Below are 22483 nucleotides of genomic sequence, written 5' to 3' on the forward strand. Positions count from 1 at the left end.
GAACCACAGGAATGAGAATGAGCAGACAGATCTAACACGCATCTTCATTAGTGGTTTCCCCATAATGTGCCGTAATAATAATAATAATAATAATAATTTATGTAATAAATCAGTAAAGGTGAAGGTAATCTTTCTGAACAGTCACATTTCAGGGTTGTTTGATTTATCTATTGCGGATTACAGGCCCCTAAGTGTGTGTGTGTGTGTGTGTGGTGTTAAGGCTCAGACTTGGACCGGTGTCACCAGTCTGCAGTCCACTGAAGCTGTACTTCATCTATGACACAAAAACCCTGTTAGATACAGTCTAAAAAGATATTACTGAGGATGAGTGGCGTGTTTTTAAAACTACTCTTTCCACCACATATTTGTACTTCACTGACAGCCATGATTGCCATCATGCTCCACATACAGTATTGCTATAGAGGAAAAATAAAACACCACTACTGCAGGTTTAAACACTGCTGTCTTCATATAAACGTTTGGCACGTACATCATTTGGCAGTAACTACATTCATACTAGTCTCACATGGATTCTAAATACTCGGTACGACTTTGGAAACACTGCCTTCAGTGTACAAGATGAAACAAAAATGCACAACAACAACAACAACAACACAATCTGGAGTTCCAAAGTGTTCAATGCTAAATAAATATTGTGAAAATCATATGATGAATACATTTTTGCTTTAAATGCTAAGGCTAGCAGCAGGCTAACATGCTCACAATGATGACAACCTGATAAAAATGTAGCATCTACGACTAACAGGAAGTATTTTAGTGATGTTTGTTTATTTGTGTGTTTGTTTGTTTGTTTGTTTTTGCTAACAGAAGCTAGCTAGCTAAATACATTTTGTTGCTCTTAGAGTAAAAGAGACAAGTCATGAAAATAATTTTACAAAAATTTAGAAATTATGAACAGGAATTACAATTTATTATATTATTTTACAATATAATTGATCATTTATATATCTGACTCTGTGACTAGGACTATTTACTTCATACTGCTTGATTATTGAACACTTTGGAGTCCCATCATAAATAATCCTTTCTTGTGGTTCTTGAGAGACTTACTAGTGTTATGACAAAACCTCTTCACCAATATAAACATCAACGATCACTCCTCTTACATCACCACGGTAACAGAAACAACGGTAAGGCACTTAAAATGAAAAGATTCGACTACTTTGACTCATTAAGAGATCACATTATTCAAGACGTAATGCTGCTTCGCTAACAGGCACAACTTCAACCATTGCATAGTTTGACATCATGGAGGCTGTGCTGTGCAGTGTGTGTGTGTGTGTGTGGCAGGTAGGCGTACAACTTTACGCAACACGCTGCAAACTGCAGAACTATACAACAACAACCATAAACAATCTACAGCCTCATACGATATCCTGTCTGCATCTGACAAGCCAAATACAATAGTTAGTTTATGCTTACATTAAAAAAAAAGAAGGCGAACAAACCACGTTTCAATGTACAGAGGTCATTCCAGTGTTCTGACAACGTCATACAAAATCCCAAAGCGGTCTCCTTATACTCCTTGGCAATATAAATGTTAAAAAAAAAAACATCCTGAATGTGAAATATCACTGAAGTGGTATAAAAAAAAAATAATTTAGGAAACTGATGGACGCATTTGAAGCATGTGTGTATAATAATTAACTGTTAATCATCAATGACTCAAAAAGATTGACAGAATATTCAGATCTTCATACAGAACATTTCATTTAATTGACTTCAATTTAGTAATTCAGAGGAATGTACTGATAGTCAGGGGTGATCTTTCTGTCTTATTAATTAATAATAAACTTTGTTCATTTCAATTTAATTGAATTTTAAAGGAGACATTTTTAAGAAAAATGTAAAACAAATGTATGTGCTTTTATTTATCATCTCACGCTCTTTTAAATACTTTGTTATAAATTAATTATTTTAAGGGGAATGTGTACATAAAGTCCCGTTTACATAGATAACATAAATAAGATCAAATCTACGAATGATTACTTTTTTTTTTTTATCAAGCGAGAGATTTCAACTGGAAGACTGACACAGACGAAGGCAAAAACACATGTGCATAGCAGTACGACAACGATGTGTACGCATCTGAATAAGGCATCGGCACATTCAAGTTTAAGCTAAGACACGAAGAGTGTAAAGCACTATAGTAATAAATAGATTTTTTTTCTTCTTCTTCTATTATTGCTAGTGATTTAAAAAGCAGTGTTTATCTCACCACTAAATATCTACATGTTGACCATGAATTATAATTATATATCATTTCCCTAGATTCTTTGGAATCAATAGAAAAAAAAACATAATCTAGCCTCTATCCAAAGATAAAGCATTCTTTTTTTAAATATAAAAACTTCTATTTTTGTAACTCATTGTCATCAAAGTATTGATTAAACACTTTTAAAATCAGTCCTTGAAATCAAGGTTGAAGGCTTGAAAAGACAAAACAAAAGATCCAACACATGTAAACACAGATGGGAGGGGAAGAAAACAGACAAACAAATAAACAACAACAGAAGAAAGCGTCTCCAGCAGCAGCTGAGTGTGTGTGTGCTGGCTGCTGACAGGATGGAAGGGTTGAAGATGCAGGTTGAGGTGTCTTCCAGTAGGGGGTGCTAACAGCCCTGCTCGTTCTCATCCATGCTTACGCTGCTCTTGCGGCTGCTGTCTTTTGAAGCGTCTGGAGAGACGGACGAGAGCAAAGGGTCCCCGCCCCTCACCGGTGATAAGGTGTCTTCCATGAGGATGTCGTTGAGTTTGCAGCCGGGCTTGCCGTGAACGCTGTAGTGGCCGTCGGTAAAGTTAGAGTGGCCTTCATTTAGCTCCAGGGTGCCGGTCGGTTCGGGAATGCAGGCGGGGTGTTGGTGGTGTGGGTGCAGCGTGTACAGGTCTTGGTGACAGTCCTCCAGTGCGGGCTCCTGTTTGATGGGGCGGCCCCCGAGATCAGCGGAGCAGAGAGCTGAAGATGAAATGACCAGACCGTGAGCGCGAGCCTGCATTTCTAATTCCTGCAAAAACAAAACACACACACGTTAGCCAGGAAGTCATTCAACTATCAATTACACAGCAACATTCTTAGTCTTAATCTTAATTTTAATCTGAACTCTACTTGAGGCATTGTATATTTAACAGAAGTGTAAGAGGCGTTCTGTCTGTCAGGTCAGGCTCATTTAAAAAAGCTGCCATCCCTCTGACTGATGAGCATGAGTCTCTCTACCTGTATCCTCAGCATCAGGTGTCGGTTGGCATGCTCGAGCTTTTTCTGACGGCTCTCCAGCTCTTTTGCCCTCTGCTGCTCCCGCTGCAGCTTCCTGATGTAGTCCACCGACGCTTTCAGGATGGTGCCTTTGTTCCAGCGCATATCTCTGAAAACAGTGCAGAGAACCATTAATCTTACATGAAACAAGAGTATCAATGTCAAACAATCAGAGCCTGATGCGCACAAACATCAGGAGACAAAGTGTGTTCGTTTGTGGAACTCCACATGAGTCTGATTTATGTCTGTTCAGCTATAAAACAAGAGACAGAGGAGGGTAATGAGGAGGAGCAGAGCTGCTGTGCAGGGAGCAGAGGTCAGCTGTTGCAGAATTTAAAAGCTGCTTTTTGTTTTTTTCCCCAAAGGAGGTCAGGAGGTCAGTCATAAGGATGACCCTGAAAAACTGAATGTTACAGTGGACCACTAAGTCCTCCATAGTAATGGTGTGAGGACGTGTTACAAGTGGAACCTTGAGGAGGAGCCTTAGAGACAGATGCTGAACTTCTAAAATGTGCATCTGTATGTTTGCTTTTGTTTATTGTGTGCAATTATTTCAGCCGGATCTGTTTGTGAAAGGTAGTCTCTGTGTGCTTGGAGGTGTGTGTGTGTGTGTGTGTAGGTGGGTGGAGCACCCATTTTGAGTTTAGAAAAGCAACCATGACTGACTAGACAAAACAAAAGAAAACCCCTGAGATCTTCCCAGAGCTGCAGACGAGGTCAAAGGGCAGAGAATGAGAACAGGCAGAGGTCTGTGTCAATATGATCCATGATTAATTACGATTATCATTTACTCCCAGTAAACATCTGTGTGACAAAACATGTTTATCTCGGGTTCAGGATTAGGATTACATGTTTGTATTTTTGTTGTATCGTTTATGTATTTATACAAAAACAGATATTAGCTTCAGATAAACTCAGCATTTTGTGCACAAGACTCACAACATTCTTCAACTTTTTACAATAAAAAAAAGTAGATTTAAAAAAGTAACTTACGGGTCGTTGGATTTTGGAATTAAAGTTCCCAGTTCCTTGATTCGATCGTTGATATTAAACCGCCGTCTTCTCTCAACTATGGAAGAAAAACATACAGAAACATGAGTCAGTGTCAACAACAATTATTTAAAGATATTTTCAGAATGATCATCATGGCAACCAAGAATGTGTAGCGCGATCAGAACTCACTCAAATTATGGTTGTCCTTCTTCTGCCTTTCCTTTGCCAGAGCACGTACCTCAGCTGCTGGAACAAACCATTTTGATTAATAAATCGGATTCACACCACTTCGCTTCACTTCAGGTGTATTCAAGCTAAGTAATAATCAGACGTACCCACAGGGAACCCTTCAGGCCTTTGATAGTTGTCAAATTTGCCACAGGATCCGGACTTGTCCAGCATGTGCATGATGGCCGGGGACTGTGACACTATGTGATAAATAATGTTTTTTTTTTTATTATACAAATACAGAAAAACCTGGAGAGAACAGTTTCACATTTATGGTGCAACATGATGTAACACAGGTGGTCCTGTGAGCTGCTTACCGGAGTATTCCCTTTTGATGTTGGGCAGGTTGGCTGGGCAGGAGTTGCTGATGGGCAGGCCTTGCTGGGACATCCCCTGATTTCCATACATGTCCATGAGGTTAGTGGGCACAGGTATCTGAAGGTTGGGGGGGATGGGGGTGGAGCAAAGAAACTGCTGAGCAAAGATCACACCTCTACTGTGTAGATGCTAATCGGCATCACAGGACAAGCGTAATGACAGGGGTGGTGACATGAAACAAGCTCATTACACAGTGAGAGAGGGTGAGATGTTACATTATGCAAATGAGCCTTAATGTTGTTCTTACAGGGAATTAAAGGCTGATGATTTTCTTTCTAACATTACACCCAGATTAAAATTTAACCAAACTGACACGCCATCATGTGGCGGCCTTTCAAAGTGCTGGGTCTGCATGCTGGGCCAACATTATGACTGCCCTCCACTCACTGTGTTTGCCATCTGAAGTCCTGGATCCATCAGGCCGAGGATGTCATCACTGTAACTGGACTCCAGGCTAATAATGTCATCGATGACATCATCCATCTAAAATAAAGAGGCGGCACACATCAGTTTGGCTGAACTGTTAGACAATGTGCACAAAAAAACAAAACAAAAGAAGAGCTCACCTCTTTCTCGCAGTTAGAGTTGAGGGTGAGTAAGGCCATAGGGCTGTTGGGGGCGCTGTTGCCCGGCCCTGGCGGCATGCCCCCGTGGTCAGAGGACTGGTTGGGGCAGGGCAAGCTCAATACCTGAGAACCGAGCTTCCCCAGGTACTGCTTCACCTGCTGCTGCTGGGAACGCTGGATGTGGTACTTAGTTGGGTTCTCCAAGTGAGTCTGGACCTAAACAGGAAGAAAATACGATTATTTAGTGTCTGGAAAAGCATCTGGTGTAACGATTAGTGTGTGTTCAAATGAAAGGAGGAGTTTCATTTCAAGGTTTTTTTTTTTAATGTGCGCTGTCAGAAAGTCATCTTTTATTAGATTAAAATACATCTAAATATAGCTAAAAGTCTCGTCTGTCCCTTGTATTGTACAGTGATGACTAATGTTTAAATAAACCTGACACTGATGCGTAACGTTTCTACTGACACACTGTCTACATTCAGGTTTAAAAGTAAGAAAACTCTGAGCCGTCTCTGCACTTCCCTGTTTGTGGATAAATATGATTTCTGTGCATCATTAATCCCCCACACAAACACAGCATTAATGATCCAGAGAAGCATCTGCAGGCGAATAAACAAACTTCAAATGTTTGTGCTCGTCAGGCTGTAACACAATTTAAAATGGAGCAGAGCTGCTAGCAGGCAGGCGGCTCTCACTCTGAAGTCTAACTTTAAACCTCAAATTCTGTCAAACACATTTAAAAATTTAGCCCAATTCTTATCATTATTGTTTTCAATGTTACACTTCGATGTTAAACGTACCTCATAAGATTGGTATCCAAGCATCTCAAGCATCATTTTTCTGTGTTTGTTTTTAAAATAATAAATAAAGATAAAGTATCTAAATGGAGAAGTGCTGTAGCTGTTTCTTGCTCGGTGGCACCAGAAGACTAATCCTGCTCGTATGAGGAGAGATGCATCCAGCTCATCTTTTAAAGGGCAGGCGAAGTCATTAGTTATGCATGTCAGAACACAATGAGCCTTTTTTTTTACAAATTTGTGTTGTTTTATGTAAAAATCTGCATGTATTCCTTTTATGGTGTATCACTTGATGTCAGGATGTGCTGCTAACAGTCAGATCCTTTGTTTAAGAAGACCACCTCTTTCACTGAGACTCGCCTGGAGGCTCTTACTCTGCCCCATCCACTTTTTTTAACCCATGTGGACGCTCGGCGTGTGTTTCCCACTTCAACACAGCACACAGAGTGAAGTCTGTTTGCTCCTTGTTTGTCTGCGAGCTTGCATCTCCTCGTGTCTCTAAGTGACATTTTAATCGTCTCAAAGCCAAATGAATAACAGCTACTTCATTTTGAAAAATTATGTATTTGTTCTGCAATAAACCCATGGAGGATGGAGTTCATTAAGCAGAGGTCACGGGCTCTGGGAGGACTCTTCACTACCTCTGACGACGTCTCAATAATGTAAATAAAACCAGATGGAGGCTTATGTGTCCATGTTATCCATCCACTGCTAAAATAATGATCATATCGACTGTCTGTCACACCTGCTGCATTAAAGCTTTACAAGCATTTGAAATATTAATAAAATGTATCAATAGAATGTGACATTAAAAATGTATTGTGCTGCAGAGATATCTACTAATGTTAGCATGCTAATCAGCTGGAGCCAGGCTGTGCAGTGTGTGGTGTGCAACACCTCTGTGTGTGTGTTAGAGTGTAGTTATTGTTGCATTAGGGGAGGAAGGAGCAGTACTACCCACAGAGCTGTTTTCTCATACAGATTATAAACCCATGTGGATTAACAGCAAAGAATGACACTGACACTTGACCATCAGAGAGCAGGATGAACTGAGGGCTAAGGGTTTGTGTTGAGCCTGGATGTGCTATGGTGCATTGCACATTATACAGAGGTGTTTCAAAAACAAAAACAAAAATCACCGGTGCGCGTAGTTCAGTGCAGTACTAACAAACTGCGAATTAACGGCGGACCTTCTGAACATACACCAGATTCCACAGGTGTAACCTAATAAAGGGAGCACTAAGTCTAGACTACAAACAACAATTGAAAAAGGACCCACTTGTCAGCGGAACAGAACCTCTTTCAGGGCTCCTTCTCCGTGCTCAGGTGCAGCATCATTGTTCTGCTGGGGGACTCTCATGTGAGCTACATTAACATACTGTGTGTATCGCTACGGTGTGACTGAGATCACCTTGGGCCGTAAACTGTCATGATGTGGTTGTAAAAAAGCTGACACCACAGAGGGGGGCATATTCAACAGCGTGTCAATGACCCATTAAAAACAATGATATCATGCTCTGTGCTAATAAATGAGCTTCATTAGTGGTCAATTAGCTTTGTTCTCATTATGGATCATAACATTAATGTATGAATAGCAACATTTAAGTACAAACTTTTGAGCAACTTAATCAAAGATATATTGTCATACATATACGTTGTTATTATTTGTAATTAAATGTTAGATTTTTTGTTAAATATGACTGTATTAATATTCAGATCTATTCAGATCTACAGCGTGTTTTGTGTTAATACACTAATGTTAGAACATGAATACATTTGTATTTAAAAGGCTTGGTGATAACAGCTGATATGTGCACACATCCAACACATGCTGCCAGGTTTCCTCCTCTACTTCACAGTTTCTCTCATGATCCACAAATCAGGAAAATCTCATCCATCACTCCAACCATCTTTCATCTTTTACTTTTACTGTACTATTGTTACTGTACATATTCCATTACCATCTATGCTGGTGTGCAATGTTTGTAAATAATTCCTCTCATCTTTTATTTTACTGCTCTATGTTCTATTGTATTCTATGTAACTCTAAGCTCTGACTGTCGGTGTTGTATTGCTGCTGGTACCCGAATTTCCCTGAGGGACCTTCCCAAAGGGATTAATAAAGTATATTCTATTCTATTCTATTCTATTCTATTCTAACCCCTCCTAGAAAATCAGTGTGTCGTTCAGCAGCTGATTTTATAAACTGAAGGTCGGGTTTGCTCTACAGCTGCAAATGTTCACATCACATCCTGCCTTAAGATGATCTACAGATCAATTAATCATCCTAACATGCAATGCACAAAGTATAACTGGTAAAATTTTGTATGGATGCCAGAAATGAATTCAGATAGCTTGGATGCTCATAAAAGAACAGTACTGTTACTACTAAACAGTAGCTATATCTTTAGATAACAACACAAATATTGAATTTCTGCAGAAATATACAGGATAATTGTTGATTTTTGGCCTGTTAAAATGGGCTGTATACAACTTTGGATTTTTATTTAAATGACATCAAAGCATTTAAAAGCAAAATTATTCATAAGATTATAAAAAATGAAAACATTTTCTCCCATTTCCCTTCTTTTCTGTCTGGTTAATGATCTCACAACCTTTTAAATTCATCTTGTGACCCTTTGGAGGGTGGAAGAGACAGGGAAAAGGGGGGGGGCTTCTAATACTGCTGTAAGCACACATTTACAGAAAGAGTTTTGTTAGACGCAGACACAAAGAGCCACTGACTCTGTCTGTCTACGTCTTTTCACACATCCACAGCACTGATAGCTGGCCTTGTCTAAAAATAGAAACAAAAAAAACAGTACAACGGATTACTGTAGGAGCTCTATACAACTGTCTCTCTCTCTCTCACACACACACACAGAGTCCTAAAATAGAAACAAAGAGGCCACTAAGTGCATTATGTGCACAAGTCACAAGTATAAAGGTGCTCCCATCAAAAATAACAAAAACAGTCTTGACTCCTTCTCTGTTTCTGTTCTTCATCTTCTGATGAATGATATGAGCAATACTCATAATTGCTGTGGATTTGCTGCTTTTCTTAGTCAACACAGGGGAGAGAAGTGAATATGGTTGTTTAAAATGTGCAATTTTGAGCAGTCAGTCTAAGAACTGAGCTGTTTTCACTCTTTCCTTTTTTTCAATTGCCCTAAATTGACCAAGCTTGCTTCCCTTTTTCTTTGTCTCAGAGTGGGCAGGATATGCATCACTATTTTATATACCAAATAATTATTATGATGGAAATGCTAAGCAGGTCCATTTATTATTTTATATTACAGTATTTAAAAAACAATCTCATGGGTAGTAAATCATCATGTATTCAGTTAGACTGGCTTGTTTAGCCCTCTGGGATTTCCCTAATTATCATACATAATTGGATGGTCACATTGACCCCTTAAGGGCCACAGACCTCAGGCTGGATCCCTCGATACTGTACATACTGCTGCTTTAGGTATGGCAAAATAAATTAAAAGCTAAGCTGAGCTCCTACCCAGGAGTCTGAACATGGTTGTAGTGCAGTACTGCTCACAGCATACTGCGATACATCCCTTAGCACTAATCATTCAGTCTGTCAGCCTGTGAAAAAAACACAGGGCAGAGAAATGGATTACAGAGAATTCTTAGCGCCAGCAGCCAGGATCTGAACTTTACTTTTTCCCCAACGTAATGTACCCTTTCCTAAGTAAATGTGACATCAACATCTAACTCTCAGCATCTGCAACCATGGCGAACAAGACGGCTCGTTGTTTATCAGCTCGTTTTTTAGCCTCCAACAGGCTGGAGGGCATCAGCAACATAACCCCCAAAAGAGTCAGAAACACTCGGCAGAAACAAGCACAAAGCGTCCCGCTGTGCTGGGAGAGGACGCAGAATGACAAACACTGATTTGTATGTTTTTTTTCTTTTTTGTCTCCGCATGCTACAGGCATTCCATGATGGTCCTACCAAGGATACATTAACAAGACTGCCCCCATTTTGCTATGCAGACTAGAAGAATAGGCCACTTTGTCTGCACAGTTAAGCTGCTAACGTGCTCTGCAGAACTTGCAGACAACAACTGTGATGCTAATGTGAGCAACTACATCAGAGCAAACTGCGGCCTGCTCCTCCTCTGACGTAGTGTCATGCTAACATGCGAAAGCTTTCGCAAATTACTGACGTTGTACGTCTTGAAATGGTTCACACCACAGGAATGCATTTATCCAAGGGTCTACATGTCTTTAAATGCTTTAAACCCTTAGATAAATACATTACTGTGGTGTGAACCAGTTTTGTAAGTGCTAATGTGACTAAATTCACTCAACAATATAGAGCAGACATGCTCTCAGTCTGTATGTTTAATTAAATAAAACAACAATTTGTACATTTTCAGTCTGTCTTCTGTCTTCATTCACATCTCTGTTATCTCTTTCTGGTCACGAGCTCCTCTGACTGTGTAATCCAAAAGAACCGTACATTTAGCACAGGGGTCGTAGAGGACTTTGTTCTTTTTGTGGCACCATAAATCCTTTGAAACAAAAAAAAAAATCCAGAAATCATTTTTTAACCCTTTTAGGAAGTTATCCTACATAAATTTCAAAGCTGTGTGTGTGTTTTTTTTCTCTTAAATATGCCATGGAATGAAAGCAGTGGGGGCTAATTACAGGCATTCTTTACTGAATTAGCGTTCGGTGTGTGGTAAGGCTGTACTCGCCTTTGTCTTGATCCCTAAACTGATCCCTTACTTATTCCCCAGAAGGTCAGAGGTCACTTGGTTAATTAGGGGTCCAATCAGTCTTTAGATAAACTCATCTGAGCTTAATGTTTGCACTTTTTGAGGTCCAGCAGCTCTGCCTGGTACCCCTGAGCTTTTTTGTGGACTCTTGCTAATCTACCCACAGACAGGGGAGCAGGTTAACGCAGCTCAACAGCGCCAAGCTGGAACGGCCTTTTCATTTGACGACTTCAGTCAATGAAGAATGTCTGTAAGCTCTCGCCAAAGCAGAGAAATTACTCTAACTTGATGTATTGTACAAGGAGTAGACGGTGAGGGGCTTGGGAGAGGAGGGAGGAGGGGGGGGGGGGCGTCCTAAACCTCTCAAAGAGCTGCAGATTATGGAGAGTAAATTATATTTATGCTGCATGAGGAGGGTAATGTTTTCAATGGATATACTGTATTTGTCCTTCTCTGCTGCTGGACCATGCCACACACATCCAGGGTGATGAAAGTGTGTCTGAGCAAGTACCCATGAAATCTGCCAGCGTGTTGTGGATGGATTTGACTCAACAGAGATTATTTGATATAAAACTGTGCAGCAGCATTTCAAGTTTAAACAGTAACATTATATCTTTTGTAAGCAGTAGCTACATTATGTTTCTTTTGTCTGTTTTTTTTTTTAATCACATCCATGTCATTTAAGGGCTTGTTGTGACTTCTAGGTCTTCAATATTTATGGCAATCAAGCTAAAAGCACAACTGTGATACATTAAGTACAAAAATGAACACAAATTCCCGGCTTGCATTTTTGTAAAAACAAATGAAAATAAATGACTAAAAAGCATCTTTGGTGTCTCCAAAAACTAAAACACAGCAAAAGTCTGAACAGATCTGACACAGATTCTCCTGACTAACTCCACACACACTGCATCACTTTGTGTAAAAACAGACTTTTCCAGCAACACAAACACTAAAGCTTACAAAAATCCTTCAAGTATGTGTGCAAAACAGCACCAAACCCTCAAAAAAAAAAAAATCACTGAATTCGAGTAAAATGCACTCAGAAAGACACGAAACAGCAACGAACAGAGAATTTCCCAGCCGCAGGTCATTTCTATGAATGCTATATTACGCATGCTATATTACAACTGCAGTAAAAAAAGATGAGATAAACTTACCGAACCGCCTGGTTAAAATGTACCCCCTCCAAACACACCGGTCTCTACTCGTACAGAAAATCTTAAGAGTCTCCTGTCCCTCGGACTGCCAGAGAATCAAAGCTATGAAAAGATGTGAATGTAGCTGAGCAAATAGGATTAAAGATGGCTAAATCCAAATGGCTGGAAGCACAGCATGCATTAAAGAGGAATTCTCTCAGGAAAGATAATCCCCATATACGCATTTTAACACACTTCACTCACTCCTCTGTGTTTTTTTTTTTTTTTTTTTTTACACACAGTTATAGTAAAACCACAACCGCCAGACTGTCCACACACACACGCTTGCACGCACACACACACACACATAGAGTCAATAACTTCTATAAATACAGCCAGACTTTTCAGACTGCACAGATGACACATACATACAACTTCTAATTCCAGAGGTGGAAACTTTATACTGTAAAAACTTCAACAGTCTGATAATTATACCCCCCCCCTCCTCCTCCTCCTCTTCCTCCCTCCTCCCTCCCATCAGAGACTTGTTCTCTTACCTTCAGCACCTCCATCGGCACCTGTGCAGCAGGTGGCAAACTGGCGGGGACGCTGACATTAATGGCGGGGGTCTGCGCCGCTGTGGTTTGTGGATAGTGGGAGGCCTGCTGCCTCTGCTGCTCCCGTCGCTCCTGCTCCTGAAGCTGCTCGCGCATCAGCTGTTGCCGCAGCAGGATGCGTGATGTCATGGCCGAGGAGCTCAGCGGGGGCTTGGAGGAGCTGTGCTGGTCTGACGGGCTGCTGTGGAGGGCAGATGCCAGATGAGTGAACACAGACAGTAAGAGAGGGAGCCGATTAGAAAGGTGAAGAGAGAGACAGTGATAACAGAGGGGGTAGAGAGAGGTCAATCGGGGAAGGACAGGTCAGGGAAAAAAGACAACAGAGGAGGAAGATTAAGGCAGAACAAGATGGAGGGAAGGCAGATGAAAGGAGTCTGGCAGGGAGGATGATTGAAGGGGCAGAGATCAAATGGAAAAACTTGCAATAATTAGTAGCAGCAATGTATTAATTGACTAAAAATTAGTGACCACTGACTTTTCAACGCTACTTCTTCACTATGTAAAGCAGTAAATATCATCTTAAACACTTGGCTTGCCGCTTACACTGATAACTGATTGGATTTGATAGCTGGCTAACTTGCCAGGTTATATCACCAGCTAATGTGGTTCAGTTCACAGATTCAGGCAGATTTTAGCCGACAACAAATGATGTAACCGTGCAAAGCAAATATGTGCAATGGTTTTTATTAGCTAAAGGCTAGAGAGCTAGCTTTATCGTCATGATGCTAATACTCAGGTAAACAGTGTACCGGTCAATTCATTGTTACGCCCATACACAACGGTTTCTTAGCAATCAAACAACAAATTCAAAACACACAATGGTGCAACATGCAGAGTGAGTGTGCACAAGAGCTCACTTAACAGCAGGGTGTCATTAAAAAAGGTTTTCTGATTCTTACAGATATATTCATTTTTTTCACTTTGCTAAAAAAACGTCTGCAGGTTTCAGCTTCTCGGATGTTCAATATATATGCTTGGAATTGCAATAATCAAAAATGCAAACTGTTTAGAAAGCTGCTGCACTCACATGTGTGTGATTTCAACGCAACAAAAAGAGGAAACATTTATCAGAAAAAAGGGCTGCTTCAGTTTTCCCACTCTCTTAAATTTAGACGGCTGCTCCCCAGACAGAGTCCTGCAGTCCTAAAATAGAGAGACTCTGCTGAAGCAGAAGTTGTCGGGATGAAGCCTTCATCGAGTGAATGATCCTTTTGATAAGACTCAGTAAAACGTCTGGCCAATCCAGCTGTGCAGTAATCGCACTAATTAGCCACTGGAGTCAAACACACAGGCTCGGCTTGCAGCGTATTCACTGAGCCCTCAGCATACCACAATTCCCCCCCCCCCTGCCGCCCCCCCAGCACTGCATATAATATACCACACCCACTGATTTTTTATTTTTTTTCATCTCTAATTAATTTAACAAAACAAAGGTCGTTTAAAGACGGAATCAAAGCAAACAAAGTCTGAACTTTAGCTCATTCTCTAAACTTACTGCAGCACTTTGGGTCCTTTTTCCCCTGTAGCTCCTTTGTACTTCACCCAATACATACAATCAGGTTTAGTGCTTATATGCATAATTCCTTTGTCTGTGTGACTTTGGGTGATTGTGTTTTCCTTTTATCCCAGAAATTTCAAACAAAAGCCACTGGATCTAATATTAAAACTCTTCACTTCCACTGCCAAAAAATGAAGGCTTTGATTTCTCTTTCTTCCTTTAATCTACTTCATTGTTGGAGTGTTTGAATTCCAAGAGTTTCACTTCCTTTCTTGTATTTTTTTTCCAATTAAAATGTGACTTTTAAATCAAATTGAAGTCTTGGGAAATCTTTTACAATTATAATGGATTAACTGGGGAAAACAGCAAACAAATCATCCATCATTATACCCTATTGTTTGAATACAATATGCTGAGAAATCTCATTTATTGTATCTTAGCACATATGACAGGTATAAAATAAATTAAAACAACTGGGTAAAAAAACACAATCTTAGTGTTACAATGTTCGACTCCAATAATTAGCTCACTGGCCATTAGAGCCAGACTCAGAATCATGTTCACCTCTACTGTTCGAGTTAATAGACTTAACTCTTTAAACCACACACCGCCAGCGGGCGTCCATCCTCAGTCGTGCAGTCTAAGCTGTAATAGTTTTGGCAGTGATTCTTCCAATTAAAACATCTTCACACCCCTCCAGGCAGACAGGGCGAAAACACATTTTTTACAGTGTCAAACACAACAACAAGCCGAAGGCGTAGCAGTGCTTCTGGGCCCAAAAGTGGACTGCACTGATACAAGGACGGCATGAGATGATCCAGTTGCCTCAACTGTGCTTGAGAGAATCGTGGTTACCTCCAGCACTTTATTAGACGTATATGTGTTGGGGAGCATTCTTAACAACTGCACTATGTTCTGTGCATCAACCTACATACCTGTTTTTACTGTCACGTGAGAGAACTTAATTCTATACTAACGGACGTCTACTGAGAGAAGAATACATTCTCGATTATCAGAATGACATGTGTGTGTGCATAAACCATCAGAACCTACTCTACAAAGCCCCCACCCCCCTTCTTTCTCTGTGTATGTGGTGGCTTTTTGCCAATTGGACCACTGAAACCCATAAAAAGGCTCTATTGTCCTTTTTAACTTTTTCACTCTTGTGTGTGCGCACACCTCCTCTCATGTTCGTGTGTATCTCAGAAAGAAAGAAAAAACAACAACAATGGCTGTACAGTGTTGAAAAGTCCCACCCACCCATGATTCCTCTGAATGTGCCTCTCCATCATATACCACAATCAGTGCTGATGCAGGATTTAATGATGAAGAAAAGCTCTGCATCCAGAAGAAATAGCAGGTAAGCCGCCATAAGCCCCGACAATAATCTCTCAAATATACACACACACACACACTACACTGCTCATATATCTGCTAATTAACAGACTGCAGATGTTAGAAGGCTGCACACCTAATGACCCTTTCTTTGATCAAAGAATAGCTCCAGCTCTGAGACAAAAACTGTGCAAGAACAACCTAATTCCAGTCAATTAACATTGTTGAACATTTAAGGTCAAAACAATCAACTAATGTCTGACTCAGATACATCTATACAACACACAGAGAAGCCCTGTGAAGCTAATATTGTATCTACTTCCCACACTGTCCTTCACATGTACATGTAAATGTTGCACACAAATACACACAGGTTCTAAAAAAAACACACTTTTATGCACGGCGACAATATCACAGCTGCTACTCACAGACAGTCAAATGAGCAGGGTCTGTACACTTGCACTCCTATGGCCTCCATATTTGTTTGTTTTTTCCTGAAGGTGCACCACCCGCCCTTGGAGAGCAGTGAAAGTCATGCCGGTGGTGGTGGTGGTGGTGCAGCTGCAGGAAAGTGTGTCAGAGGGGGGAGGCTCCGGGGCCCGGCCTGGAATCTCCAATCGCCTCGCAGAGTTCGAGGCGGAGGACCAGCCCCGTACGTCCAGAGCAGTGGAGAGCAGAGCAGAACAGAGGAGAGGAGAGCAGAGGAGAGGGCAAGCGCCCAGTGGAAACACACTGTCCATCAACACACTCTGCTCTGAAACCACACGGATAGTGTTTCAGTCGGAGACGTGTGTGTCGACATGTGAAGCACAAGCTGTCCAGTGTACACCTCCACAGACTGTTTTAACACTTGTGTCACATTACATTAATTTAACATGCAACATTAAACCCCCATCAGCTTAAGGACATTGTTGCATTTAGCTTCACCTCGTCCTTACAGAATGGTGTGAGTTTCACACCATCGGGCTGCTTTTACAGTCATGTTGCATCTTTTGCACTCTCATACCAGTCTCAATAAGCTGTTATAAGTTAAACCATTCCTGTTTATATTATGCCAACTGCACTGACTTGCACTATACATCTTTTGCACTCTTACTGCATTGTGCCTTCATTATGTGCCTTGTATTGTATTGTATTGTATTGTGTGTGCCTCATTGTAGGTACATTTTTTTACACTTTATATTTATCTTTAGTTTTTAGTTACATGTTATATGTTGCGGAGTGAAGAGTAACGCAATTTCGATTCTCTGTATGTTCAGCACATATAGCAGAGTTGACAATAAAGCTGACTTGACTTGACTTGACTTGACTTACATTCAGGCATGACTTTTGCAGTTGATCTGGAAGCCTGAAACCAGTCTAACTTCTTCTAACAAAGTAATCAGACACACTTTGTTATTCCAAGCAGCTGTCCTTAAACATGTCTGTAATGGTTTTAAACTCTCTGCTGGAAAAGGGTGGAATGCCCTCTCTGGGTGTGGGATGATTTGCTGCCCCATGTGGAACCGGGAGGAGGCCCAGAGGCAAAAACCCATGACATGTGGGAAGGGATTGCATCTCTCGGCTGGCCTGGAAAGCGCTCAGTATCCTCCCGGATGAGCTGGAGGAGGTGGCCGAAAGAGAGAGAGAGGGAGGTCTGGGCTTCCCTGCTTAGACTGTTTCCTCTGGACCTGAGTTGCCCAGTGTATGAATGACGCTACACAAACCATGCTGCCTTGCCACACCTCACTTTCTGACAATTAACAGTAAGTTTGTACCTTCTTATATGGCAAAACAACTTAATAATGTCTCATAGATATTAAAAAGGACGGCAAAGAGCAAGGAAAATATAGTGAGAACTACTATATCTAAAGCAGCAGTCAGCGACAAAGAAAAGAAGACGCGAGCAGACAGCCGACAGTGTCAACAGTCCACAGAGCAAACTGTTCGCTCACGCCCTGTTTTCTTTAGCTGCCAAACTGCAGGTGCTGCTCTCCTGGCAGACTACACAACCTCTCTGTTGGAATACACCCCGGTGATTATGACCCTACATGACAGTACACAGATCCACAAGGACTACCTCGTTGATTATACACACCTCATTTTACTACAGCTGGCATCGTCCCCTCCAGACACCAGTTGGCAATAATAATGGGAAGCATCTGTATGCAGGTCTACCATCTGAACCACTGTTAACTGCAGAAAAACATTTTGCAACACTGTTTAGAGTGACCAATCAAGACACAGACTTGGTGCTGCTGATATTTTCTACTATTTTCTGAAAACGGAAAAATGTGTTTTTTATAATATAGGTGGTTCACGCTGCTGTTAGAGAGCCTAATAGCTTTAGATGCCAGAGCACAACAAAACAGGGTAAGCTGTTAAAGCATCCAAAGAGATAATCAGGTTCTTTGCAAGTGTTTTTTTTTTCCAGGAAGCCAGGACCAGAACTTGAACTTGCCTGGTCTTATTTCTGTAATTAGGTTCTGTGCCCTTCGTAATTCCCCTCACTGGTGGGGAAGGAAAACAGAACATCCAAAGGAAGGAGGAGGGGTTTCATACACATTTTAGGTTGTATGACTGCACAAGGTTCATTTAAACAAGTGTTCAGATCGAACATGTTATCGGACAAGTCCTAAAAGAATTGTCCATAGTTTTCTTTAGTAAATGACAAACCATCCACTCACACTGTAACTGCACCATATCTGAGAAATGTGACTTCAACACACAATAAGCACAAAAAAATATATGTAACTGTGTCTTTCTTGGCTTTAAGCATGAATTTAGATATAGTGCGGGGTGTCTTTTCACACACAAATTAATAATCAATGATCACACAAAATTTAACTTAAGTTAAAAACTTAGTTTCTTTTTTTTAGTCACTTTAGCCAAACATTTACAGGATGCAGCTTATCAATTGTTAGAATTTAAGGATGTATTCTGCAGTAAAATGTAGTTAGTCAATAAAATAATCTCTGGTTGCATCATTTAGAAGTTATGGTTTAGTTTTTAGCAGTGTAGTTAATTACTTATGTCAATAAAAGGCAGCACATGCACTGAAGGAGGAAGTTTTGCTGCAGTTCCTGCTGGTCTCCAACAGAGGTGGACAGAGATCACAGGTCAGTATTTTGAAAGTAAATCCAAAAAAAGAGCAACGTTTGCCAGTATTTTGTAATGTACAGATGTAAAAGGAGATGTGCATCAAAGAGCCACAGGCGAAGTTAAGACGCAGTAAAACTGGCTGCGACTGCTGGACAAGTCGTTCTGACGGGTTTTACTCCAGCACCTGTCCGTGTCATTTAGCCCCTCGCTCTTTCTAAGATCATACTCGAAACATATCGGCCTCCTTGGCATCTCCGTCTGGGACTCCCCACGGGAACAAGCTGCTCCCAACACACAGCTTTTATAACCCCTGGACCTCTGACTGAGCATTCCGTCATTGGGAGATTGCTTTTCAGATTTAACCTTTAAATTCTATTGCATGCGCCATTTTCATTTTCAGCACAAATGCTCACACAGAAATCTTTTTAGATTTTAATGAGGGATGCATCAGATTCCTAACTTAATTCCTTGTGGAGACAGAGGGAGATGGTGTCACACAATTAAAACGTGTATGGACAAAGCCTGTGGGAGGTTGAGAGAGAACCATCGCCATGTTGGCAGCATCACAGTTTGCCTGAACTCCGAAGACAGACGAAGAGGTGGAGCATGAGTGGTGCTGAGGTGGGCGGGTTAGTCACGCTTTTAGTCGGCACTCGCCTGTCGCTCAAGGCGATCACACCAATAATTATGCGTGATTTTAAGTCACCATATAATTAAAAGAAGTGTCAAGAAAAGTCACAGAATGGGCACTTAAATCAATCAATAGAGACCAGGCTGTAAACGTGTTTATTTCTGCTGTATATGTCCACTCTAACATGGGAGCCTATGGGCTTTTGGAGCCAGCCTCTAGAGGCTGCGGGTGGAACTGCAACACTTCTGCATGAGCTTCATTGACTCAAACCTGTCTCTCTAGAAACCAAAGGGTGACATCACATCTGCATAGTTATATATCTTATGACTAGGCTAGAACATAAAGAAATGGAAACGACTTAAAGAGGTTTTTTATTTTTAGACATCATGGTGAATCAGCGTTCGTCAAAAGTTACCTAACACATTAGAAAGCAAAACTTCTCTGAGCTTCAAAGATTTCCAGCCTCAGTTTTCTCAAGGTGTAAAAAAAAAAAAAATGATCCCCTAACTCACAGTTTCAGATATAACACATCCACTGCTAAATTTATACAGCTTATTTACACTGCATAGAAGACTAGTTTCACCGCCTGTCTCACATCTATATTAGGCACAAAAAGTCTGGCACACCGTCTGCGGCAGCCTGTGTGCTCTGTCAAACCGATACGGAGACGGCACGAAAACAAACAGATCTGTGAAAGCTGGGATGACATTTTGTCGCACTCAAGAAGTCAAATTTAGAAACAGCTGGAAGCAGTTTGTGCAAAGGCATAAGACACGTTAATAACCAATCAACATTATTATATATCCATCCATTTTGCGCAACAATGTCTAACAACACACAGTCATCGTGACTATTGCTGGGTCATCCTCCTCATGTGATATGAAGAGGAAGTGGGATACCTTCAATCAAAACAAGTGTTCAGACAAAAGAGAAATAAAAGGAAAACAATCTGTGATCCTCCTGAAGCAGCGATTCTGCTGCTGCTGCTGCTGCTGCTGCCCTGCCAGCAACAACACAGCTCAGAATCAGCCCATGTATGTGTAACAGTGTAATGACATTTCACTAATGAAGAAATTAGTTTAAAAAATGCAGAACTGGGTTAAAGGTTAGGACTTGCCAAGACGACAGAAAGTGGAGTATTAGAAAAAGAAGAAGAAGAAGAAAAACTGGGAAGAAAAATATGAAGAACCAGAGGGGAAGAAAAAATAACAGCAAACATCTGCAATAAGAGCTCTGTGTGAGCACAGTGGTGCACTGTCCTCTGTATGTCTCACCCTGACAATGAGGCCATGCATTCCTACCTCCAAACTACATAACACAGAGAGGTGTGGACACAAAATGCTGAAAATCAGACAGCGTTTTTGTCAATAGACGTGTCATTGTCAGTCATTGTCGTCATCAAGGAGGCCAAGTGATGAGTTTCACAACGTATCCAGTAAAAATCACAACTGAAAGTGTTTCATTATGATTAAAACAAAAAAAAAAATCACCCACAGAGGAGTCACATCATTTCATCAAGAGCTTAAAATAAACTGCAACTCATAAGAGATTAAAAAAAAATCCTGTGATGTATCTCTGTATCATGTCACAGTCCTTTGCTCTCACGATATTCGCGAGATCGTAAACTCACACAAATCCGTCTGTGCCAAGCTTCAAGCTAAGGCGTTTGTGGCCGAACCACAGGCGGTACGCGCAGCTATATGGACGTGTTTCGGGTGTGACAGCAGCTTAAAAACAAGAATAGAGTAGTAGAACGGTTAGCTTAGCTTGCTGGAAAGACACGAAGAAGAGAGGACGGGGAAAGCTTGGCTGTCTAAGCACTAAACACTAAAATAATAGGTTATGTGTCATGTCCCCGCTGTGGTTTCACGACAAACAACACAACCTAAAGCACAAAATGTGTAGAAAAACGTTCTATATTTCACAAGGTTATATGAATTGTCTCTGAATAATTTGTGAGCTTCATTAGCAGGTCAGTTGTTTATAGAATCTAAATATGACACAGACTTACTGATATGTCACACTGGCTGTGCAGCATTTTAAGGATAAGGGTGAAAGGTCAAATCAGACCAAGGAGACCTGACTCAGCTCAGTGCTGACTGTTTGGAAAGGCCTCAATGTGCCAAAGATGGAAATAGCTTTCTAATAAGTCATTACCGCAGAGCGCTGATGTTGTTGTTGTCACAGGAATGATATATGTTATGCACTTTTTTCCACTCTTTGGCACTTTAAATCATCATTCTGCTGTGGATTTCATCCAGCCATCAGCACAAATGAGCCTGAGCAGCATCTCACTAAAACCCTGACCTGTCTGCTCCTTTGCGAGCTAATATTTGAAGTTGATGTTGACAAGACAACACCCAAGTGTTGCATAACTTCATGCCAGCAGCAGCAGCAGCAGCAGCAGGATAACCACAGGGAACGAGCGGCAAGTTAAATCCTAGTCTAGATCCCAGCGCCACGGGCAGCCCCCTTTTGCTCCTGCTATAAAATCCCCCAGAGAAAACCTCACTGAGGCACGGACACCAGAAAGTCAGAGAGTCTGCAGAGCAATTATCACCTCAACACCAAAACCGCTGCAGCGTGGGAAATAACTGTCCACAGCCAAAAGAACTGACCTGTTTTTCAGAGGCTGACTCTTCAGTTCGTAATACGTTTTCGGCTCCTCTTGAAAATCCTCTCCAACCTCGAAGTCGGGAACTATTCCCGATTCCGCCTGCATACTTGCAGATGTCAACTTTGGACAGCGTTAAATCTTTAGTGGGGAAAAAAACACACACACACACACAAACACACACACACACTGTCGATATTTGTGCCGCCGTACTTCGCTTAGTACCGACAAACTGTCAACGCAAACCGCCTTCGTTCAGGACCCGGAGCTCTGTAGTCTTCCGCGGCAGCGAGCACAGCGTGGCTCAACCCTATTCTAGCGGCGCCTCAACTACAAGTACCAGAATGCACCGCGGCTGTCAATGTCAGCATGGTTCTCATTGGCTGCTACAGCCTGATACCCTCACACTTAGTGAAACAGGAGTGTCAAAGTTTCATTTCAAGCTGTCCACTGTGAATAATATGCTTACGTTACATAAAGACTCCTGATTTAACAAGTAAGTAATAAGATATTCTTTCCTAAAGTAAAAAAGATGAATGTTACAAAGTGACAGGTAGGTCTCATATCTAGTGTTGTGTTGTTTATTAGTTAGCATGC

General features: G+C 41.2%; 1 protein-coding gene across 4 annotated transcripts; it reads right to left on the minus strand.

The window, feature by feature from the left end:
• Positions 1–446: 446 nt before the first annotated feature.
• Positions 447–22189, minus strand: LOC114437935 (microphthalmia-associated transcription factor-like). Of its 4 annotated transcripts, none has more exons than XM_028408873.1 (10): positions 21891–22189; positions 12668–12905; positions 5440–5655; positions 5261–5356; positions 4813–4930; positions 4603–4695; positions 4457–4510; positions 4268–4343; positions 3236–3383; positions 447–3026 (listed from the first exon to the last, which is right to left on the minus strand). In XM_028408873.1, the coding sequence occupies exons 1-10, from the start codon at positions 21992–21994 to the stop codon at positions 2634–2636; spliced, it is 1536 nt and encodes a 511-aa protein (XP_028264674.1). In that variant the 5' UTR covers positions 21995–22189; the 3' UTR covers positions 447–2633. The 4 variants fall into 4 exon arrangements, with proteins under 4 accessions (XP_028264674.1, XP_028264673.1, XP_028264676.1 ...); XM_028408872.1 differs by having other exon boundaries at positions 12668–12908; positions 21891–22188; XM_028408875.1 differs by lacking the exon at positions 21891–22189 and adding an exon at positions 15989–16281.
• Between the last annotated feature and the right edge of the window lie 294 nt (positions 22190–22483).

This window comes from Parambassis ranga, chromosome 7 (genome assembly GCF_900634625.1).
Source record: "Parambassis ranga chromosome 7, fParRan2.1, whole genome shotgun sequence".
Lineage (NCBI taxonomy): Eukaryota > Metazoa > Chordata > Actinopteri > Ambassidae > Parambassis > Parambassis ranga.